At 40.4% G+C, this 23,527-nt stretch overlaps 1 protein-coding gene across 2 annotated transcripts in view; it reads left to right on the top strand.

The window, feature by feature from the left end:
* Positions 1-564: 564 nt before the first annotated feature.
* arhgap22 (Rho GTPase activating protein 22) overlaps positions 565-23,527 on the top strand; it is a 28,319-nt gene continuing 5,356 nt past the window's right edge. The window contains exons 1-4 of one of the 2 annotated variants that reach the window (XM_041788665.1): positions 565-749; positions 14,075-14,271; positions 16,443-16,530; positions 21,950-22,078. In XM_041788665.1, coding sequence (XP_041644599.1) covers positions 617-749; positions 14,075-14,271; positions 16,443-16,530; positions 21,950-22,078 — 547 coding nt within the window. In that variant the 5' untranslated portion in view covers positions 565-616. Of the gene's footprint in view, positions 750-4,596; positions 4,642-14,074; positions 14,272-16,442; positions 16,531-21,949; positions 22,079-23,527 lie in introns of those variants that run through there. The other variant, XM_041788666.1, reaches the window with a different exon arrangement.

Genomic DNA, 23,527 nt, shown 5'->3' with positions numbered 1-23,527 from the left:
ATATCTTTCCATATTTCTCCTGTATTTAACTGAGACAGAGCTTTCAAATTTAGTGACCTTCCCTCTTCATTTCCATTCGACAATTCCAACCTGTCAGAACTCACAGTTCTACTGGGTTGTAAGCTTACAAAATGTACAGTAATAACATCTGCGGGAGAAACTCATAATATCTTTTTGAACTCAGCAGTTTTCACTTCTCTATCATTATTGCTCACTTCCTTACAGAGAGACAGAGAATAAGAGGAAGGCTGGAGTAAAGCATCACACAGATGTATTTTATTTCTCTGTAAATCCAAACCTCACAGCGGCAGCTGCCTGAGATTTTGTGATGCTTCCTTGTGTGGTACACAGAGTCTGGCTCCAAACTGAGTCGTCTGGTCTGCCCTTCAGAGATGACATGGCAAGTAATCCTCGCATGACTGTCTTTATTTCCTTCCTTCTATCAGAGTCTGTTCACATCAGCATTCTTCAAGCGCGTGTCATTTTTGTCTAAATGACAGCAGCCATAGTGGTCCGTTCTCTATGGGGTATGTGGATTTGTTTTCCAAGTGATTATCAATTAAGAGGAGGGCTGAGATTTCAGTGTGGGCATTGTTTTGACCAAGTTTGCCCATGTATGAGTGTTAGTGTCTGTATTGTGGCTCTAGAAATGGCTCCAGTGGTGAAGGAGAGACTGTGTGCAGACGGATTCGCTACCATGAAACCATCCACGATGCCTCTGACCAGTGACAAAACCAAGGAACTAGCAGGTAAATCTCAGTTTTTCAGTTAGTTTGGCAAGAATGCTCGTTGTTTCAGGCTTTATCCTAGTTATGATTTAACTTGCTGGCCATCTTAGTTTATGTCTTTAATCTGAGCTCCTCTTAAGTTGACGTTATTGAGCTGTTATTAATAACTTATGTTACATCATAGTGCTTTGTAAACCTTGTTTTCCCAGCAGTGTATGTTGTGATTGACTGGTATGTGTGATCTGATTAGTTTATATTTATCTAGAGAGATAGATAAGTACCACACTGTGTTGTGGAGGGGTAAACCACATGTAAACAAACAAGTACAAACAATCAGTGAAGCAGGAGTGTCTCTGTGCTTTAGGCACAGGTGGGGGTCATTGCTCTCAGAGAGGAGCAGTGACATGTGAAAGGTGTGAAAGGCAAAACAAAATAAAAACCTACAGCACACAAATCACGTCAGTTTAACTCTGATGAAGACAAAGTGCACGTCAAAACATTAGTTCTCTGCACCTGATGGCAAAAGTGATTCTTGTGCTCCAGTTTCTTCTTTGGATTTGCCTTTGGGAAAGAATCAATTGAAACACATTTTATCAGTACTTTTGCCAACCTGTTTGCTCATGGCGCAACAACATTTATATCCAAATGTGTAATATACAATCCCTAATATTGCACAAAGCATCATGGGTAAAACTTGCATTTTAGATAGTTTTTATAAGTTTTACTTGCATTTGAGCACAAGTATCTCTTAATAACAACATTTTGATTTTAATTTGAGCCCATTTTAACAATGTTTTTAAATGATAGATCAGTTTTATGGTTTTAAATCATATTAGATTTTTCTTTGTTTTATGGAAAGCGTCCCATGACCCCCCTTCACTGTCTCGCGGCCACCCTGAGGGTCCCAACCCCCACTTTGGGAACCACTGCCCTAATTTAGGGTACGATATTAAATTTAAAAAAGGAACAGAATGCAACAATTTTTAAATCTCATAAACCCATATTTTATTCACAATAGAACATAAACAACATATTCGATATTGAAACTAGAAAAGCACTTGGAGAGTGCAGACCTCCACCATTAGCCCTACCCCCCAATAGTGAAGAATCTGTTAAAAAATTCCTGGATCCGTCCCCATGTGCCCCTCACCACAGCATTCGCTGATTACTCCCTCCCCAGTGGGGTGGACACGTGTTGAGGCAAAGCATTGGCTTCGCTATGGGTGGACTGTAATGGCGGAAGCATTGCCTGCTGGTGCCAACAGGTGCACTGACAGTCTCACCCATGGTCTCAGAGGACAACTGGAAGTCATGGCAGAAGGTGAATATTCCTCTATTCCTCCCAGCATTGTGAGTATTCTGGCTACAATTCGCTGTCTTTCTCTCTGTTACGCTCCGACTTGTCTCCTCGACCGGGCGTGCGTCTTTCAAACTCTATAAACTCCAAGACTTTGAATAGAAACACACCCAAAAATGCTGCTGGGATTGAAGTTATTCATGTCAGCCATCTCCTGGTGTAAAGTGGTAACAGTGCAGACCTCTGCCATTAGCCCTATCTCCCAATAGTACAGAATCCTTTAAAAAATTCCTGGATCCAGACGGTGATCCGTATCACTCCCAAAATCGGATCAGTTCTTCCTTATGCCATTTCTGGCATTTCTCGAAAATGTCATGAAAATCTGTCCACAACTTTTTGAGTTATGTTGCCAACAAACGAACAAAACCACCAGATCACATAACCTCCTTGGCAGAGGTAATTAGGTTAATTGGCAGCAGGTCGTTAGCATGACTGGGTATAAAATGAGCATCACAGATAGGCAGAGTCTCTCAGAAATGAAGACAGGCAGATGCTCACCAAATGTCAATATTGGATACTCAAGATCTTTGGGACCTCAGCTGGAATAGCATTTAGAATAAACATGATTCTGTACTGGAAATCACTGCATGGGCTCAGGAACATTTCATTGTATGCCCACACAGTCCACTGATCCATCCACAAATGCAAATTAAAACTGTATTGTGCAAAGAAGAAGCCATATGTGAACACAATCCAGAGGCGCTGCTGTCCTCTCTGGACCAAAGCTCATTTAAAATGGGCTGAGGCAAAATGGAAAACTGTTCTGTGACCAGATTAATCAAAATTTGAATTTCTTTGTGGAGACGATGGACACTGTGTCCTGCAGACTAAAGAGAAGAGGGATCATCCAGCTTGTTATTAGTGCACAATTCTAAACACTGCTGATGGTATGGCGTTGCATCAGTGCCTGTGGCGTGGGCACTTACATATCTGGAAAGGTACTATTAACGCTGAAAAGTAGATAGAGGTTTTAAGGCAACAATCACAACATCTCTTTTGGAGAAGGCCTTATTTCAGGAAGACAAAACTTAACCACTTAACACATCCAAACAGCATGACTGCACAGTAGAAGAGTCCAGGTGCTGAACTGGCCTGCCTGCATTTCATACCTTTTATTTATAGAAAACAATTGGAGCATCATAAAACAAAAATCCAGCATTTTGAGCAACTGGAATCATACAAAACTCCAGGTCTCCTCACTTTCCAGACTGTTGTTAAAGGAAGAGGTGATGCTACACAATAGTAAACATGGCCCAGTCCCTGCTTTTCTGAGATGTGTTGCTGCCATCAAATTCAAATTGAGCTAATATTTTTTCTATAAATGTTAAAATGTGTCAGTTTGAACAGCTGATATGTAGTTTATGTTCTATTGTGGCTGTAATATGTTTTCTATAAAAACTCAAAATCATTACATCCTGTTTTACAATATACACAGCACCCCACCCCTTTTGGAGTTGGGTGTATAGCTTTACTTAACTAAAGTATATTTCTCCCTGAGGTAGCTTTGCTGCAGTCCAGCTTCTTTTATCGTGCAAACCAACGCTCTCAAAGTAGTCTGCTCATCTAGCAGTGGCTCTGTTTTGCATTTCAGTCTCATCCAGGCTCTTGAACTGCAGCATTTATCTGCTTTATCACATCCACTACAAACCCACCAGGCAGAGTAGGAACGAGAACATCACACCCTTGAGCGCTGTGGCTTTCTCCATGCAGACAGCTGAGTGACTGAGGAGTGTGGCATTTCCCCTTCTGACTAAAAATCTTACTCTCAATAAGTCAGGAAGCTAAATTTTAGGAGTTTTGAAACACATTTCTGCTAAAATGTTTAATTTTGACAGACACGTCTGCAACTTTTTTGTAGGATCAGACAGTGCAATGACTTGGCCAATCTGCATCAGATGTTAAATAGTAAGACTGTTGGTTAAATCAAATGTATTGATCTGAGGTTATTCTTCAGGGTTGAAACAAGACCATAATCAGATCTCCCTGGGCAAACAGCTGGATGGGTTGTAAAGACTTTATGGAGAGTGGGGGGAGCCGATGTAAAGAAATAGGTGACAAGACAGAGGACACACAGCCAGACATATTTATAGACAGTGAGAAATTGATACTGAGAGTGTGCAGCAGCAGGCAGAGAGACAGAGAGAGAAAGAGAGAGAGAGAGAGAGTGGGCAGGGCTCGAGGTATGTGAGAACAACAGCACGCCGGGCCAGTGGGACAGAGAGGGGGGGAGTGAGACGAGAGGAAGGAGGGGAGGAAGAGGAGAGTATGTGGTTAAGTGCTTGCGAGTGTCTGTGTGAGTGAAATCGGACGGGAGACAATTTGTGTCCAGGAGGAAGACGGTGGGCCGGGTGGAGAGAGAGAGTGAGGGAGAGAGATGCTTGGAGAGGATGAGGAGTAACAGGGCGAGGCAGCAGCAGCAAGAGAGAGAGAGAGAAAGCAAGAGAGAGAGAGAGAGGAATAGTGTGTGAACAGAGGGATGCAGTCATGTCTCTGTGAGAGGGAGCAGCACAGCAACCGTAACCATGCTCAGCCCCAAGATAAAACAGGCACGCCGGGGTAAGCACAGTCCCTCCTCCTTTTTTCTCTCCATCCCTCTTCATCTCTTTCTGTCCTCTCTGCAGTCCACCTTTTATTCTCTCCCTCTTTTTTCTATATCTGCAGAGCTGCATCTATCCTGCTGTCTTTGTGATAATGTATCATCAATATTGCTGTCACTGCATTCATTGATAATGACATTAAAAGGTGAAAGAGTGCCATGATAGTGACCACTATTACTAAAAATGACCTGAGTTTTTTTGCATGATCTGAGGAGTTGCAGGTGTATTATGCATGTCTGGGTGATGTCATACTCTCTTTCTCTTGGTTACATCCTCCTTATTCCTGGTAGATTTGATCCTGATGGAGCCACTGATGGTTGTAGTAAATATGGCTGCTGGAGGGAGAATCCTCCCTCGAACATCCTGGCACGTTCACACCTGAACACATGACTACATCTCTATTTATTCAGGCGTTATTGGGTTAATTTTCAGCCAAGCAGGTGACACACGGATCAGAGGTTGGCGATAGGAATGCAGGGCTCTCTCTGCTCCTGTAAAATCACAACAGCTGACTGTCAAACATAGTTCCTCTAACGCGGGGTAAAACCCACTCACGCCAGCCGAAGTCGGGACACCACACATGCATGCTTCTCACATGACTGTGTGAAGATGGATAAGGAAGCTGCTACTACTCTTCTGCTGAGATTAGCATGGTGCAAAATATAAATACTTGCTGTTCTCTTCGTAGCAGGTGGTTGCTTTTGGCAACAGACTCAGTGTTTCAGGTAGCTCTGGGAGTTGTGAGAGCTGCAAACTTTTCTTAATGAGAAAAACTATTATTGGTTTTTCAAGAGGGGGATCCATGGAGGCAATTCAACCCTGAGGGGAGATAACAGTGTGTGAGGATGTCTTATCTTACTGAATTAATTTCACTCTTTAAAGCACCAGTGATAAGCTTGTGTAGATTGCAGCATCCCACATGGACAAATCAGCCCCTATTACGTTTGCTGATTTTTCCTGTACATATGGAAGAACTGATATTGAACAAACTAGAGATACTGCCTGGAGGTTTAATGCCTCCATGAGGCAATACTTTATGATAGCATGATTGGTAGAGATCTTGCTTCTCTAACAGTGTACATGCTTTTAAAAAAATAAACTTCAGATAACAGAAAAAGTTAAGTGTTTGGGGTCAAACTGATGCATAAAATAATGACCTTTGTTCTCCACAATCTGATCATCTTGTTCCAAATTAGACAAAAATCTCTCCATGCATTCTTCAAATATTGTGCTCAGAAGACTTGAGGTCACAAGGAGCTTGACCTTGTACCTCCAAAGTTCATCTTTCAGTCAGAATGGACATTTGTGCAACGTCTGAATGAAATTCCTCAAAGCAAGCTTAAGACATTGTGTGTACAAGCAAAGAATACACACTAGGACAGTTAACCTTCACCTTTGACCTTTTAACTTCAACATTCAATTAGTTCAGCTTTCAGTCAGAGTGGACATTTGTACAAAGTTTGAAGAAAATCCCTCAAAGCAGGCTTTAGATATTGCATCGACAAGTAATTTACAAAAGTTGAATGATAATGAGGTGTAATGAAGTGGACATTTGACCCTTGACCTCAAAAGTCTCTAAATTCATCCTAGAGTCAGAGTGGATACTCGAGCAAAATATGAAGAAACTTTTTGTACCTTCACCTAAGATCTTTTAACTTCAAATCTTATCGGTTCAGCTTTGAGTCAGAGTGGATATTCTTTAGATATTGCATCTACAAACATTGAATGAACATGAGGTGTAATGAGGTGGACCTTTGACCTGTGACCTCCAAAGTCTTTTTAATTCATCCTAGAGTTAGAAAATCCACTTATCTTCACCTAAGACCCCTTTAACTTGAAAATTGAATCAGTTCATCCTAGAGTCAGAGTGGATATTTTTTGCAAAGTTTGAAGTTAATATCTCAAGCATTCTTGAGATATCAGAGGAACAAGCAAAGGGAAGAGCATGAGGAATAATGAGGTGGACCTTTGACCTATGACCTCAAAAGTCTCTTTAATTCATCCTGAAGTCAGAGTGGACATTTGAGCAAAAATAGTAAGAAAATCCACAGAAGCATTCTTGAGTTTTTTATCTAAAGGCAAGGGATGAACTTGAGGCCCACTTAGTTCATCTCCATGTACGGCAGGGGTGTCCAGACTTTTTCTTCGAGGGCCACATATATTTAAGGGTGGTAAGGGAACCTTCGTATACCTCACCTTGAGGATACTGAAAACCAGTTTATGTTTAAATGGCTTGTTAATGGCTGACAAGGCAAATAGTCAATTATTTTAAGGATTTTTGCGAAGCCAATCAGATTTCAGGGGGCCTCTGGTCTGCCTTGGCTATCACTGGCTCCACACCAGGAATGGGCCTGGGATGCTGGTTCTGCTATTTGCTGCTGTAATCTGTCAGGTGATAAAAATCAAGATATTATTATTTTAGTTGCAAATATGTACATTTACGGTGTTGTCTCAATTTGGGCACCTAAAAAACATCAATAATTTCTTGTTGTCAGAATGTTTGTTTGCAGCATTAGCCTGGTAGCACTGCCTTTGGCTGAAACTACGAAGTATAATAGAATCAAGCACAAGCTTCATGTTCTAATGTGGGCCATATGTCATTTTATTTTAAGTATTTGTGGCGGACCAATCAAAAAATTACTGCAGGCTGCATTTGGCAGGACTTCAGATTTTGTTTCATTGAGCCGAAGGGAGTTTTGGAACATCCAACATTTAATGTCTGAGAGACAGGCTTTAACATGGGACAGTTCATCAGGGTAGCTACTGGTCAGGGGGACTTAAAGTTGGGTGTCATCAGCATAAAAATGATATTTAATATTATAATCCTGCATAAGGTGACCCAGAGGAAGCATGTTTATGGAAATTAACAGGGGACCAAGAACAAACCCCTGTTGTACACCACAAGTGAGAGAAGCAGGGGATGAGGAACACTTACCAAAAATAAAACATAAAAATATCTTTCAGATGAATGAAACCAAGCCAGAGCAGTGTCTTTAATGCCGAGGTAGTGCTCTAGCTAGTTCATGAGGATGCCATGATCAACTGTATCAAAGGCAGAGCTCAAGTCCAGCAAGATTAGAACAGAAAATGCATCAGAGTAGCAGCTAAAAGCAGGTTGTTGGTGACTCCTAAAAGAGCCGTTTCTGTCATGTGTGTAATTTTCTGAGATGCTACTGCCTTTTCAAAAAACTGTTGACTAAAATGGCTAGTTTTAGATTGGCCTTACAATGTTATGGTCCAGTGGGTCAAGTGTGGGCTTCTTCAGGAGGGGGCAAACTATTGCATGATGGGAATGAGTAAGTAGACAGTGAGCGGTTGACAACAGAGAGAATTTGTGGACTAACTGAGGGAGAGACTTCCTTAAGAAACCTGGTTGTAGGTATTAAGTCGACAGGTGGGTGAGTTCACATGGCAGGTTATATTTTCTAAATCAGATTGAGAAATTTGTGGGTTAGCTTGGTAGGAGGTTCAATGAGGATGGGAAGGTTTCTTGCTACAGGTGTAACATGAAGCCTGATATTTATTTTACTGAGAAACTGTTCAGTTTTTGTTGGATGCTTCCATGGGTTGGGTAGGTGGTGGGCCCATGGCTGAATTTATTATCTAAAATAGAATCTTGGGGTTGTGGCTGCTAGCAGCAATCAAATTAGGAAAATATAAGTGTCTCGCTTCTTTGACAGCCTGCTGATAAGTGAACATAAGATTTCTACGTTTCCACTTTATTTCCTTTGTCTGGTTAATAAGCCAAGGAAGTGCCTGGGCTTTAGCTTGTTTTGTTTTGGCGGGGCAGTGTCATCGAGTACTGACTGACATTTTCTGTTAAAATTGTCCAGTAAGTTGTTCAAAGATGGATCATTCTGAACAAAAGCATTTTCAGATACAGCTTTAAACTTAGAGCTAAAAATGAAGGCTGACTTGGAATTGAAGAACTGTGGGTGGATATTGGTTGTAGGAGATGTGGAAAAGCACACTTTTGTGATCAGAAATATTAAAATCCAGGAGTTTTATATTATCAATAGACAATTTGTATGGCAGAACAATATCAAGACTATGTCCCTTATTATGAGTTTCATTTTGAACAAATAGATTCAGGCTGAATGACTCATAATGGTTAATAATATCTGCAGTAAATGGAGAGAAGGACAGCAAATGTGCACATAGAAATCTCCAGAGTAAGAACTCTAATAAAGGGTAGGAGTTCAGAGAATTCTTGAATAAAATCAGTGCTAGTTCCAGGTGGCCTATAGATCAAAATACAGAGTAATGGAAGCTGCCCATTTAGAAGACAAACCAGTAACTATGTAAGTAGCTATAGCATCCTCCACTCTTCTTGGAAGGTGTTAAACAAGAATTTGGAGTGTTTCTGTGGGAATTTATGCCCAGTCATTCTGCAGAGCATTTATGAGGTCAGGTGCTGATGTTGGACAAGAAGGCCTGGCTTGCGATCTCTGTTATGGTTCATCCAAAGGTTGAGGCCAGGGCTTTGTGCAGGCCAATCAAGTTATTCCACACCAAACTCCTCAAACATGTCTTTATAGTCTTTGCTTTGTGCACTGGGGAAAAGAAAAGGATCCTCACCAAACTGTTGCCACAGAGTTGGAAGTGTAGAATTGTCCAAAATGTCTTGGTATGCTGACACAGTAAGATTACCCTTCCCTGGAACTAAGGGACTTGCCTGAAACCCTGAAAAACAGCTCCTGTTTCTGTGCTCACATTAATGCTAGTGGAAGTTCAGCCAAGGGTTGCACCAGCTGTACATAAGTTCAAATGTTGCCTAGTTTGAATGTGAGTTCTTACTTAGGAGATAGTTTAAGCTCTAATAGCATTTAGGGAGTTGCACCAGCCGAGATAGTTTCAACGTAGGCTTAAGTTTTAACTTTAGTCTTACGCCTACCTCCTACCAGGTGTAAAGTGCTCTGTAAAATATGAGCATCAACACTACGTTCTCCATAACTCCATGATCAATAACTCTGTTCTTTTCCATGAGTGGAGATAATATCTGCTGACAACCATTAAATTACCTCGTGTTATTAGCGATTTCGCTTATGGATGTAGTGTTTAATAATCACCTAGGGAAAATGCTTTGTCATATTTTTCATCCACACTGGACACTGTTTGAGGATTAACAGCAGTTATTATAAGTTATTTTTAGCCGTTAACCTGTTTAGAGACAATTAGACACGAGTTGCAGCGCTGGAACAAACACTGGTCAAAAATGCTTTACATTGATTGGTTAAAGTAAATGAAAACGTCATACCTGCAACTATATTTTGGTTAGCTTGGATGTAAAGCTCTACCAGTTAAGATCAAACTTACATCTCTGTGGTGCAACCAAACAATGACACAACTTAAGTAATAACTTCACTAGTTTCAACGTAGGGTTTAGGGTGGGTCTTTCTCTAAAACTTAGGACAGAGCTTACACACAGCTGGCTCAACAGGCTGCAGAACTCTTCAGCTTGAATCAGCAGAGAATTGGCGACTTTTATGTACTATGTGCCTTGGCACTCGTTTACCCTGCTGTTATTTTACACGGTCTTCCGCTCCGTGGATGTTCTTCCTAAACGCTTCCACTTTCGAATAATATCACTTACAGTTGACTGTGGAATATCCAGCAGGGATAAAATTTCATGAACTGTCTTATTGCAAAGGTGAAGTCACTAAGCTCTTCAGAACGACCCATTTTGTAACACAGATGTTTGCAGATGGAGGCTGCATGGCTAGGTGCTTGAGTTTGTACACCTGTGGCAACAGATCTGATTGAAAATCCTGAATTATATGATAAACAGGTGTGGCCAAATACTTTTGTCCACATAGTGTATGTAGGGTAGGAATTTAGTGTAATAATTTTTACATTTGATTGCCATTTAATTTTAAAAACAAACAAAAGAAACAGGTGTGCCTCCAGACATGGATGTATTTATGGACATGCAAAATTAATATTTAGTAGAAACTGTTCTTCTGACACTGCAGCATGTGCAAAAGCTAACAACTTAATTTAACCTTCTGATACTGACAATGACATTATATAATATGTTTTCTCTTGCTGTGAATTCAATTGAATTCATACAGCCGCTTTAAAGCATGGTAAGTTTTTAGTTATCCACTATTTGTGAGCAAATTTTAGGACTATGCCACCAGTTAGGCTGTTTAAATATGTGAGGCCAACGGTGAAGAGCCAATTCTCATTCAGAGAGAAAGCTGTGAAAATCTGCATGTGAAAATGAACATCTGTCTTTGAGAACATCATTTCTATGTGAAAGTTAGCCTTTTTCTCCACTTGCAGTCATTGTCTCACTCTAATTTGGCTGTAAAAGTAACTCCATAAAAGATGTGAAGGAGAAGCGCCTCGTCTTTCTCCTTCACGTACGCAGCTGGAGTGCAGCAGCCACTTCAGTTTGCTCGCCACGTTTTGTGCGCTTGCCATCTCTCATTTGCTGTAATGGTATTCTCCTTTGATTAGATTCCCAGCTCTGCTTCTCGTTGACCCTTTTATGCAGCATCATTCAGGGTGGATTCAAACTGCAGAGCAGAGCTGGAGTTGCTCTCGGGAGCCGCGAGATGGAAGACCACAATCCCTGAGCAGTTTAGTGTGTGGAGTCTGATGGGAAGATGTTACGGTGTTTGAGGTTTTTCTCCATTATCTTTGTGGTCTAATAAATGTCAGTATGAGGACTCTTGAATGAATAATGAAGAATTCAGTCAACAAAAATGAATCCCTTTTAGAAACTATAAATATGAAAAAACAAAGAGTCTGTGTCACTGAATAATTCTAATTTATGGAGGTTTTATTGGAGATGTTTTGTCCAATGAGAGGAACTTTGATCCTTTCCATCTATAACATACCCATTACAAAATGTTCATTTTTATGCTATGCCATGATAAAGATTGATTTATTCCTTGGCGCTTTAGTGGCTATTTTGCAAGCCCCACCAGGCTGTGGTTTTCAAAGTGTGCTGTCTGGAATTGAGTCTGAGCTGTGGCTCCTGTCCCGCAAGTCATCCCTCACTCTCTCCCCCCAATTTCTGACTATCCACTGACCTTTCTCTCTAGTAAGGCTTAAAAAGCCTTAAAATTAATCTCAAAGTGATTTATACTGAATAAATGCGGTTACAAAATTTCTTTATTCTAATGAACCATGGAATTACATGAAACTCTACGCTGGGTGAATTATTAAACCGCTAGTATGAGCAGAAGCAAATCAAGAGGTTGTCCTCTGATGGCTTTTACCCCCTACATTGAAAAAGGATTGGTCACCCCAGTTTTCAACCTTTATTCTTTTACTATGATTGTTTATCTGCCCTTTGGTGAGAGTAAACTCTTAAGCAGTTTCAACAAGCTATTAGCAGCTTTCTTTGTATTTCAATAAAACACATTTCCTTTTGTTAGTTTTCAAAATGTGACTTCAAACATGCATCTTTTCAAGTCCTTGAAGAATTAAGCTAGAACAAATTTATGTCCCCCATCCATTGTGTTCCTTTTTTTCTTTTCAAAGATTATTTTTGGGCTTTTTGCCTTTCTTAGATAGGGCAGCTGTGCAGAGACAGGAAACATGGGGAGAAATAGTGGGAAAGACATGCACCAAACATGCGACTAAATAGGGAGTCAAACCTGTGACCAGTGAATTTAAGACTGCAGTCTGTGCATATAGGCCCCTGCACAACAAACAGAGCCAAACAGGCACCTGTTTGTCTTACTTTTAGGTAAAAGAATAATTAAATAAATTATATATATATATAATTACAGTTATAGAATAAATAATTATAGAATGGGACACAAAGGTGGTTTAAGTGACTTTGTGTGGATGTGTCATGTTTGTTTGTTGTCTGGTAGGCTTATATATTGTTTTGCAAAATTCTGACCCTACATTTAAAAATGGCTGCATTAACCTAGACTCATCAGATCAGCCTGTGAGAATTGTAGTGGCACCCAGTCTGGTCTTCTGCTGCTGTAGCGACTCTGATTCAAGGTTTTCTTTGAGTGCAGAGATGGGGACCTGCATACCCAATTATAATTAAAAGATGTTTGAGATATTATTTCTATCAACTCAAATAAGTCTGGTCATTCTCCCCGGAGCTCTTGTGTTAAGAAGACCTTTTGGCTCAGAGAACTGCTACTCTAATTTTCTAATTTTTGGATTATTCTCTATAAACCCATGTTTGTTTGTGAAAATCAGCAGAAATACTGAAACACTCAGACAAGCTTTTCTGGTACTACCCATAACATGTTAAAAGTCACTTAAATCACCTTTCTTCTCCATTCTGAAGCTCGATTTGAGCTTCAGCAGATTATCTTAACCATTTATACATATCTAAGTACATCGGTTACTGTGACGTGATTGGCTGATTAGATATTTGCTTTAATGAGCAGTTTAACAGGTGTACCTAATGAACTGGTCAGTGAGTGTTGTTTAACACTCTCAGGAGCCATTTTCTGTATTTTATAATTATAGGGGTAGAAATGTACTTAATGCCTTTGTACACAAAGAGTTAGTTACTGACAGAAGATAAAAGAAGAAGCAGTCCCTCTCTCAGGTTTCCTGTCGCTCTTTCTGTGGGTTTTTTTTATAGATGTATAGGACACAACCAAGTCTGCTTTATTTACAGATCCGGTTTTTATAGTTCTATTAATATACCACCTTTTGTATTCCTCACATTTGTTTCTCTGCAGGTGAAAAACATGCAGAGAAATGAAAGATAAACAGAGGATTTTGGCCAGAGAGCTGATATATAAGAGAAAGAGAGAAGGGAAACCAGGAAGGGATTTGAGTCCAGGCTCTTGCAGATACCTTCCCTGCTGTCCTCAGCAGAAAGCAAGATGCAATTAACAGGAGAAAAAGATGCCATTGATTTCTCTCTCTCTCTCTTCTCTCCCTTTGCGTTCTGTTTATCTCTCTTCCTCTTTCTCTCCCATGGCTCCCTGGGGATGGCTCTACTATCGTTGTTTTTACTCAAAACCTTTGGCATACTTATTCAAATGCAGGAAATCATTCTGTTGCAGTTAAAGCACAACCTGATCCAAAACAAAATCCCTTCTCTGTTCTGAGGCGAAACAAGAGAATCTCTGTTATTAATATAAGAAACACATAAGGCAAAGATAGATGGCTGTCATCTAAAAGCAGGATGTCTTTGCTACAAAATGGAGGCCAAGCCGGGCTAGATTTACTTAAGAGGGAATGTGGATGCACGGTCAAGCCTGCAGGCTTATCAGTACCTGAGGGAGGCTTCTGTGAATAATGATTCAGGATTTCACTCCTGATGAATTTTTAGAACCCAAGCACAACAACAGAGACAGGAAATCCCTAAACAACATGTATCTTTCTTCTTTATCTCTCTGCTTTACTTTTATTCTGCTGGTCTTACCCCTGAAATCTGTTTATGTGTCTCTATGCAGCCCGGTCCAAGAGCATGGTTCTTGGAGAGTTGTCCCGGGTCTCCAGGCCGTGCTCTCCTCTGGACCAGGAGAAAGCTCTGAAGGCTGGCTGGCTGAAGAGACAGCGGAGCATCATGAAAAACTGGCAGCTGCGTTGGTTTGTCCTCAGGACTGAAGCTCTGTATTTCTACAAGGACCAGGATGAAACCAAGGCACAGGTGATGCTCTCAAATATCTTAGTTTTCTTATGTCATCTCTTGCCAGAGGAGGAGTCCTTGTTGTTGATTTATTATTTACTTTGGATAGAAACTTCATTAAGTTTTAATTTAATTTTTTAGCCATTTTAAGCAGTGCAGCATTACTTGGCTCAGATTTTCAGTGCTGTAAAAAGTTTCTGCCCCTTCTTCATTTCTTATTTTGCTGCATATTTGTCACATTTAAATTTTAGTATAAGACAAAGATAACCAGAGTGAATACAAAATGCAGTTTTTAAATAATGGTTTCATTTACTACTGGAAAAAGCCATCCAAACCTACCTGGCCCTATGTGAAAAAGTTATTGCCCCCTAAACCTAATAACTGGTTGTGCCACCCTTGGTAGCAACAACTTCAGGCAAGCATTTGCAATAACTGGTAATGAGTCTTTCACATCACATCACAGCATTAATGGCCTGTTTGAGGTCATGCCACAGGCTAGCATCTCAGTCAGACTTAAGTCCAGACTTTGACTTGGTGGCTCCAAAGTAACAAACCAGCTCCAGACCATTACACTACCACCACCATGTTTGACTGTTGGTATAGTGTCCTTTTTATCAAATGCTGTGTTTTTCCAAAAAGTTAATCAGTCCACTGAATATTTTTCCCAAATTTTTGGGGAACAGCAAGGTATTTTCTTTGTCAAATGTGAGATGAGCCTTTGTGTCCTGATTGGTCAACTGTGGTTTTGGCTTTGGAACTCTCCCATGGATGCCATTTTTGTCCAGCCTCTCTCTTATTGTTGAATCATAAACACTGACCTTAACTGAGCCAGGTAAGGCCTGCAGGTCAGTTAAGGTCTCACCCAGGCACTTTCTGGATGAGTCGTTGATGCAGTCTTGGAGTTATTTTTGTTGGCTGGTCGCTCCTTGGAACGTTCCCCACTGTTCCAAGTTTTCTCCATGTGTGGATAATGGCTCTCACCATAGTTCTCTGAAGCCCCAAAGCATTAGAAATGGCTTTATAACCTTTTCCAGACTGATGAATGTCCATAACTTAGATTCTCATCTGTTCTTGAATTTCTTGAGATAATGGCATGATGCATTGCTTTTCTTTTAGTCTATGTCACTTTGTCTGACTGGTTCTAGTTAAGGGATTTCTTGATTGCACAAGACTGGCAGTGATCAGGCCTGGGTGTGACCAGTGAAATTGAACTCAGCTTTCCAAAAAACACGTGGTTAATCACAGTTAATTTATGATTTAATATGGGGGGCAAATAATTTTCCACGCAAGGCAAGGTAGGATTGGATGGCTTTTTACCCTCAGTAAATACAATCATCATTTAAAAACAGCACTTTATGTTCACTCTGGTTATTTTTGCCCATTTAGAAGTTGTTGGAAACAGCCCACACCCTAAAATAGCATATAACAATGACACGCTCATCACAAAGAGATATGCTTATAACACACAAAGCGGCGTGTTATGTTATTTCAACTACAAATTATGCAACGTATTGTTCCAAAAGACCAAGAAGGCTACAGGCAAAAGTCCAATTCAAGGCTTCAAACAGGGCGTTTACAGGACGTTCATGGGGAATTTGTCTCTAAACTTAATGAAATTATATTGATTAATTTAGATAAGATAAATATTTATATGCATTTGACCTTTATTATGTTAAAGTGTAAGCAGTTGTTTTAGCATTTCTGTCAATCTAAATGATAAGGACTCAAAAGTCCTCCCTGAAGACATCCCCCACGCTCTCCATTAAAGTCACACTGTGTTGTTATTGCCCTCACTCTCTGATAATGTGGTAACGTGTGCTCTGTGGTACAGCTGTATGCACTTAGCACATGACCTTAAACCTTCTCTGTGTTGGAAAGATCAAATATGGGAGTACATCAGGAAGCGCCATGGGGATAAAAAGATGAAGAGATGTTTCCCTGAGTCATCCCTCCTTCCATCATCATAACCTCCCTCTCTCTCTCTCTCTGTTGGACGGACGCCCAGAGCGGCCTGCTGTACTCAGAGCTCTATAATGTTCAACACACACTACACGTCCGAGTCCAGAACCACTAATTGATTTCTTGTTTGACTCTTGAAGGCTGTTGATGGGGGTGTTTTCCTCATGCCTGTCTACCCGTCTGTCAGTCTGTCTATCAGCCAATCACACGCCTTCCTCTCCCTTCTCCTGCAGGGTTGTATTCCTCTTCAGGGCAGTCAGGTCAATGAGCTGCCTGCCAATCAGGATGAGCCTGGTCGCCACCCGTTTGAGATCGTTCCAGGTGAGCTGGCAAGACAACAAATGTGTAATGTGAGGAAGTGAGTGAGTCTTGTTCAAGTGATGCTGAACCTTCTTTTTAGTTCTGAATGCCAAGCAAAAAACTCCTGGCTTTTATTGAAATGAGCACATCTCCATGGCACAAGGCCCACACTAAACATTCAACAGTTACAAAATTATAAAAGTCAAGGAGGTTAACTGTCATTCCAGAGTGTGTTTGTATACGAACTGAATCGGAAAGACAGAAAGATGTAAAAAGAAGCAGTTTTTATTGTTCTTTTCCCTGCTGCACATTTTTAAATCCTATTCACCACTCTTTTTTCCCATTTGTTCCACATTTTCCATTTCTGACCCATTTTTGCCAAATTTGACCCATTTATGCAACTTTATTCCCCTTTTTGCCAACGTTTTAACCCCTTTTTTACTATTTTATCCTGCCATTTTTGCAAAATTTTTGCCACTTTCAATCCATTTTCAATATTCTTTCAGCCATTCTGCAACATTTTTGCCACTTTTTGCCTATTTTGGCAACTTTTAACCCCTATTCACTTCTTTATCCAGCCATTTTTGCAAAATTTTTGCCACTTTCGACCCATTTTTGCCCCTTTCCTAACATTTTTGCTACTTTTAACCCATTTTCATTATTTTTTCAGCCATTTTTGCAACATTTTTACCTCTTTTAACCCCTTTTCAATACTCTATCCAGCCATTTTGTAACATTTTTTCCACTTTTTGTCTATTTTTGCCACTTTTAACCCCTTTCCACCACTTTATCTGACCATTTTTGCAACATTTCTATTTGTTTATCACTTATCATTTATCATTCATTCATTCTAGAATCCTTACGTTTGTTCACGTCATGACTGAGCTACAAAGTCTGACATTACTTTCCAAGTGATTAAATGAATGTGCCCATCCACATTGCAAACATTACTAAAACAGTTAGTTCTGTTTAAAGAAAAAGGGTTTACATTGGGGAAAAATGTTATATTTTTCATCAGCCTAAATACATAAATTAATTTTTTGTTGTTTTGATATAAGGGTTTACAATTCCTCTTCGATATGAAATGTGTTTATCACAGATTAACTTAACTAATGGACCATGATTTTGCTGACCTCCATGGACCCCCTATTTGGCTTGGCAATAAAGCACTCTCCCCTTTATCCCACCTTATGGGTGGCCTCTCTTACTGTCTCTGTGTGGAGTTTTCATGAACTCTCCGTGCGTGCATTGGTTCTCTTCATGAAGACACCCAAAAGACATGCTCATTAGGCTGACTGGAGACTGAATTGCCCATAGATTTGAGTGTGTGCATGAATGTTTATCTCAGCCCCGTGACAGACTGGATTTTCTATATTGTAAACAGGTTGAGACACAAAAAAATAGCAGGACAATAACCTTCCATAGTATCCTGTGAGCATCTTCCAAGCACTCCTCAAACTATATTTTTAGGTTGTCCTTCAAGTTTTAGGGTGTGCCTAATAAATTTTAGATCCAGTTTGTTTTCTATACAACCAAAATTCCAAAAAAATGTTGGACACTATGTAAAATGTAAATAAAATTGAATGCAATGATTGGCATATCTCAAAAACATAAAAAAGATCAGATGTTGAAACTGATACATTTAATTATTTCATGAAACATATCAACTCGTTTTGAATTTGATGGCAGCAACACACATCAAAAAAGTAGGGACAGGGGCATGTTTACTATTGTGTAGCACCCCCAACTTTGGTAGTCTGATGCCCAGTCATGGAGATGGAGGTCTAACTCATACAGCATCTGAGCAGTAACCTGAAGCAGGTTTGCAGTAAACTGCTGTAAATGAAAACATAATCCAGCTCCTCATGTCCTCTGTAAAAAACAGAATCGAAGTGATGGTGCAAGACAAGTATGGAGTACAGCGCACATCAAAACTGCTTCATATGAGTCACAAGCCGTAACACATGCATGAAATATGCAGAAAAACAGAAAGGATGCGTGTCACAGCCGTGACTCCAAGGGTTAAACAAGGACTTCTTTCATTTCTGCTGGTCTTCTTAGTTTCTCTGACAGCGTGAGGAAAACATGATTGTGGTCAGAGGGGTGGATAGTGGGCACATAGATGAGAGAAGAAAGAAAGAAAGCCTTCTATTTGCACATTTCCCACCAACTTCTGTTGCTTGACTTCATATTGTAAGGATCACAATGAAATTATCATGAAGTAAGCAAGCAGAAAGACAGTAGCACCACCTGCTCTGTTTGCATCACTGGATAACTCAGAGAAACCCAAAGAATGATCCGTGTCTACTCTGCATCTGATTGGCTTACTTTATATTTTTATCCAACCAGTCCACCAACGAAGGGGTAAACATCATCACCATCATCATCATTTATTTAAACCCTAGGAAGATGCATTAAGGGACAGACATCATTTTTAATGTTGCTAAGGTGAACAACAGAGCAGGTACAGAAAAATCAAGCATGCATGTAATTTGGATAAACAAGTTTTAGCAAACTAGAGGCAAAGTAAGGCAGGCCATTCCCTAACCCAGGAAAAAATGCACCCCCTACTGTACTGAGTAACTGGTAGTAAGTGTTTTAGTTGTGATTGTCAGAAAGGTGGATGTATTGTGGCATCCCTTTTGTGTTCCTTTATTGAAGTACTTCTAAAGGCAGATGGAACTCTACTGTTAATGATTATCTTGTGTTTATGTACAGTCGTGTGCAAAAATTTTAGGCATGAAGGGTGCTAAGGATTTATCACTGTGCCACAACCTGGTCTTGAGAGGGGAGAGCGGGCAGTCAGAGGGTCGCTTGGAAGCCAAGGTCAAGCTCCATGGCATCTCTTTTGTCTGGACTTTTTCACCCCTGGTGATTGGACCAGGAACCACTGGTTGTTTTCTGGCCCTTGGTACATCCACAGCACGACCAGGGGCTTGTGGCAACCCTACCACCCATCAGGACAGTCCCCTAGGTCTTACTGTCCTGGTGCTTACTCCCCACATCCAAAGCTGACTGTGCCCTAGAGGTGTTGACTGTATTATTTTTTTCAACAGATTATTGTCCCATGCACTTGGCAATATGCAAGGACATCGAGAGCACGACCTGGGCAGTGTCAATCCACCTGATGGTGCCCCCAGGCAGGCTTACTCATCATTACAGGCATTATTTTAACCTCAACTTTTGGCCCAAACATGCCTAAGAGTTCTGCACAGTACTGTGTATTTATGAATAAACAAATGTATTTGTATAGTGGTGGCTGAGGTTCAGAGGTATAGTTGGTCAACTTCTATTAGATAGTTTGGGGTTTGATCCAACCACCTGAGATCCACATGTCAAAGTGTCCTTGTCTAAAACACCAGACACCACATTTTCCCCAGTTGGTATAGCCAGCACTGTGCGAATGCATATAATAGGGATAAGTTACCATAAAAAACAGAATGTAAGTCATCCCAGTGTACAGCATGAGTCTGATTTTTTAATCTTCCAATTGGAAGTTTTTGAGTACCATCTGTTCTTGACAAATAAAGTTTGCACATCTACTTGTAATGCTACGGTAGTTGAGCCCTCAGCCTGCAGGGAATATTGTGAGACATACTCAGGCCTGCTTCACAGGCGGGTAATTTGAATTCAGAGGTTTTTCTCGTTCGTCTTTAAAAAAAAAAAAAAAAAGGCATCCATACATGCAGCATTTTAAAGTACATCTTTGTCCACATGAAAACACAAAACTTCACAGTAACCTGCTGTGAAGAACACACAATAGTCTGTCCTTCACTGTGGGGCAAAGCAGCTCACTCACAGACGATAGCAGAGTCCACTTTTATGTCTTTGACATGTGGTTCAGACAAACGTCCTTTTATATTTGCACCCCTCCACATTGGCTGTAAATGTATATAGTAAATGTAAAAATGTCCAAGTGCAGAGTGATCTTAAGCTTAGGTTGTGGATTATGAGTTTTGTAGGGACTAAATGGTGAATTTGAAAATAATATACTAAAGAAAGTAAAGAAATAGAAGTCTCTATTCCACAGAACTGCTGTGAACAGAAACAACCATCCATTTTCACAATGCAAATCAGCAATGTGGGCTCTGCTGCATCGTCTCTGCTTTGGCGATCTGCAGGATATCACACATACATACAGCACGTATGCATCCGTACCCTACCTGTGTGCAGAACTGCATTAAAGTCAGCAGTTTTACAGTTGCTGCAGAGCACAATTGTGGTAAAAGAGAAATACTGCATCATTAGCACATGTGGTCACACCTACTGTATGGTATTTTCTGACTGCTCAGTTACTGTTTTAAATATTTATGTTTTTTTGTGCTTGTGCACTTTACTTAAAAGGCCATTTCAGTTTTATTTCATGTTTCTACTCATTTAAACAGGGGTCTAAAGTTGAATTGGCCTCTAGGGTATCATGGTTTGAATGCACTACTGAAATACTGCAGAATATTATTGATCTATTAGTTCTTTTTTATACATAAAAAATCTAATTTGTTGATATGCATCGACTGATGTTCTTTTATGTTTCCTCGTTCCATCACACAAACTCACAAACAATCACTCATGTTTTATTTTATGGTTAAATTTGGCCTCTGTTGTCATAAAAAAGCTTATTCTACTACATATCCTTGATGTTGTAATTCTCTGAAAGGCAAACTATGTGCTATTTATAATTAAAGGGATAAAACTTGCAAATATGTCTGTGTGATCATGGGAGATGGTGTTCAGAGCCATATTATTGAGAAAGTTATGACTGAAAAGACACAGGGAGAGGCCTGAAAGAGAAAAGAGTGAGAGGCATGGTGCAGTTACTGGTGTCCACAGGGAGCGTTGCTCTTTCTGGGTCAGTTCTATCGCACACAACACACCTTGCACCACTGTACAGGACTCAGAGAGAAATGCATGGACTTAAGTATAGCCTGCACAGAAAGTATTATGCAAACACCAAAAGATTCTGTAACACAAATCTTCTCCAGTAGTTTGAAGGGGTCTAATAAGATGGTTCATAAAGTACATGTTAGATCCTTAAAGGAGGAGCAGAACTGCTGCCTATACCCCCATCTGCAAAGACAGTGTGTAGATGGTCACATAAAAGGAGACGTTTCTGATAGTGTGATCAAAGCTAAACTGGAATAAACTAAAATGTCATTCTTAAATGTCAAACCAGTTGGTATCCAGCTGTGAGCAGCCACAGGAAGGGGAGGCAGAGCTGTACGGGTGAGCCTTTGTACCTGCCAGGGGTCCTGGAGCTTATAAGGTTATTTTTAAAAAGATGGTCCTCCTGGTTTGTACAACCCACTTCTTTACTGTTATACTTTTAAAAATACTTTCTCAAGTGAAATCTGTTTTGCTCATGATTCTAAGAATTGTGAATCTTGACATGTGTATGTCATTTTTTCCTCATTCAAAGAGTAATGGAGTATTGTTATGTTTTCAGGGGGGACTGGAGAAAAGGATCGGACAGGGATAAGCCATGAATCATACCTGCTGATGGCCAACTCTCAGAGCGACATGGAGGAATGGGTCAGAGCGATTCGTAGAGTCATATGGGCTCCACTCGGAGGAGGTGTGAGTCTGACACGTACATAAATGTCTACACGCAGCCAGTGCTGGACTAACCTCGCACTGTTTCATATATTTCCATTGCATGGATCAATTTCACATTCACCTCTCATACAAAGTGTTTGGAAAGGGCAGGACTATTAAAAAATTCTCAGAAGGTCATTGAAAGAACATTCAAGACAAAATGAGGCATCAGACATGCACAGCTCCAGTAGTAACCTGAGCTTGACAGACAGGAGCTGCTATATATGAGCAGTGAAGCTTGTTGGTGGATAAAACTCATGCTGAAGCCAGTCAGTCAAAGGAGCCAGTTTAGCGTGGCTCCTTTCACTTATTTTCATAGAGGCATGTAGCCCAGTTTCGAAAAAACTAATGCTTAACTTTAGCTACATCCAAACTAATCGCTCAAACGGGAGCAGCCCTTGTATATTGGCCTTCAGTCCAATTAAACCCACCCAAACTCATGCCAAAGCAGGTTGAGCGAAAATATCTTTTTCTGACATGAGAAGCTTTCAGTGCTGTTTTTTGCTCTCTAGTTAATAAAGAAATGTGGTCCAGTAAAACTGCTGCTATATTTTATCCAAATCTAATCTAATCCCACAATGCTAACTATTGCCATTGGCTTCCAGTACAACCAAACCCCTCCCTTAGCTCCCACCTTGTTCCTCTCAAAGGATGCTGATTGGTCTGTTTTCAGACCTGGCACAATAATTTAAGTTTGGAGCTTTGCAACATGGATTGAAATCTGTCCAAGTCATCTGCTCCGCAAGGTTAGTGGTGGACGGTAACAAAGTCAGTGTACTAGAGTATCTGTATTTTACTTAAATATTTTTTTGTGTGTTTGTGTGGGTGTGTGAGGGGGGACTTATGACTTTTACTCCACTAAATTTGGGGGGAAAAAATCCCACAATCTTTTCTCTCCACCACATTTCTGTTAATGTTCTTCATACTTACTACTTTTGTGCTGAAGTCAGCTGATGAATATCTTTACCAAAGACAAAAAAACTTCCTGTGTGCCTGAGCACACATGCATTCTGTCCTGCTCAGTAGGTGAGGGTATGCATGCGTTTGGTTTGCACATCTGACTAGAAGAAGAGACAAACATGGCAACCACTTATGTCTATATTTGTTCATGCTCTGTGCAGATGATGGAAGCCATCCTGCATGCCTGATTTAATTGTTTTTAACATGCTAACATTGATCCGCCTTCTACCTCTACATCTACCTTGTATTCCAGAGGATAAACTGGTACGTGCTGTGCACATCGTGCTCTGGATGTCCCCTACTCCCTGACTATTACCCTGTGCCTGGGCTTGGTGCTTTAACATCCCCTGCATATCATGCCTGAATCCACATGAATCATGCACAAGACCAGGGTGTACCCAGTGTACAGTAAACCCAGATCTGGACCCAGATGATTGAAAAATGAAGCCAACATGAAATGTCAAAAAAT

The sequence above is a fragment of the Cheilinus undulatus genome, linkage group 6, assembly GCF_018320785.1.
Source record: "Cheilinus undulatus linkage group 6, ASM1832078v1, whole genome shotgun sequence".
In the NCBI taxonomy this organism is placed as follows: domain Eukaryota; kingdom Metazoa; phylum Chordata; class Actinopteri; order Labriformes; family Labridae; genus Cheilinus; species Cheilinus undulatus.
This window is presented reverse-complemented; position numbering and strand designations above follow the sequence as displayed.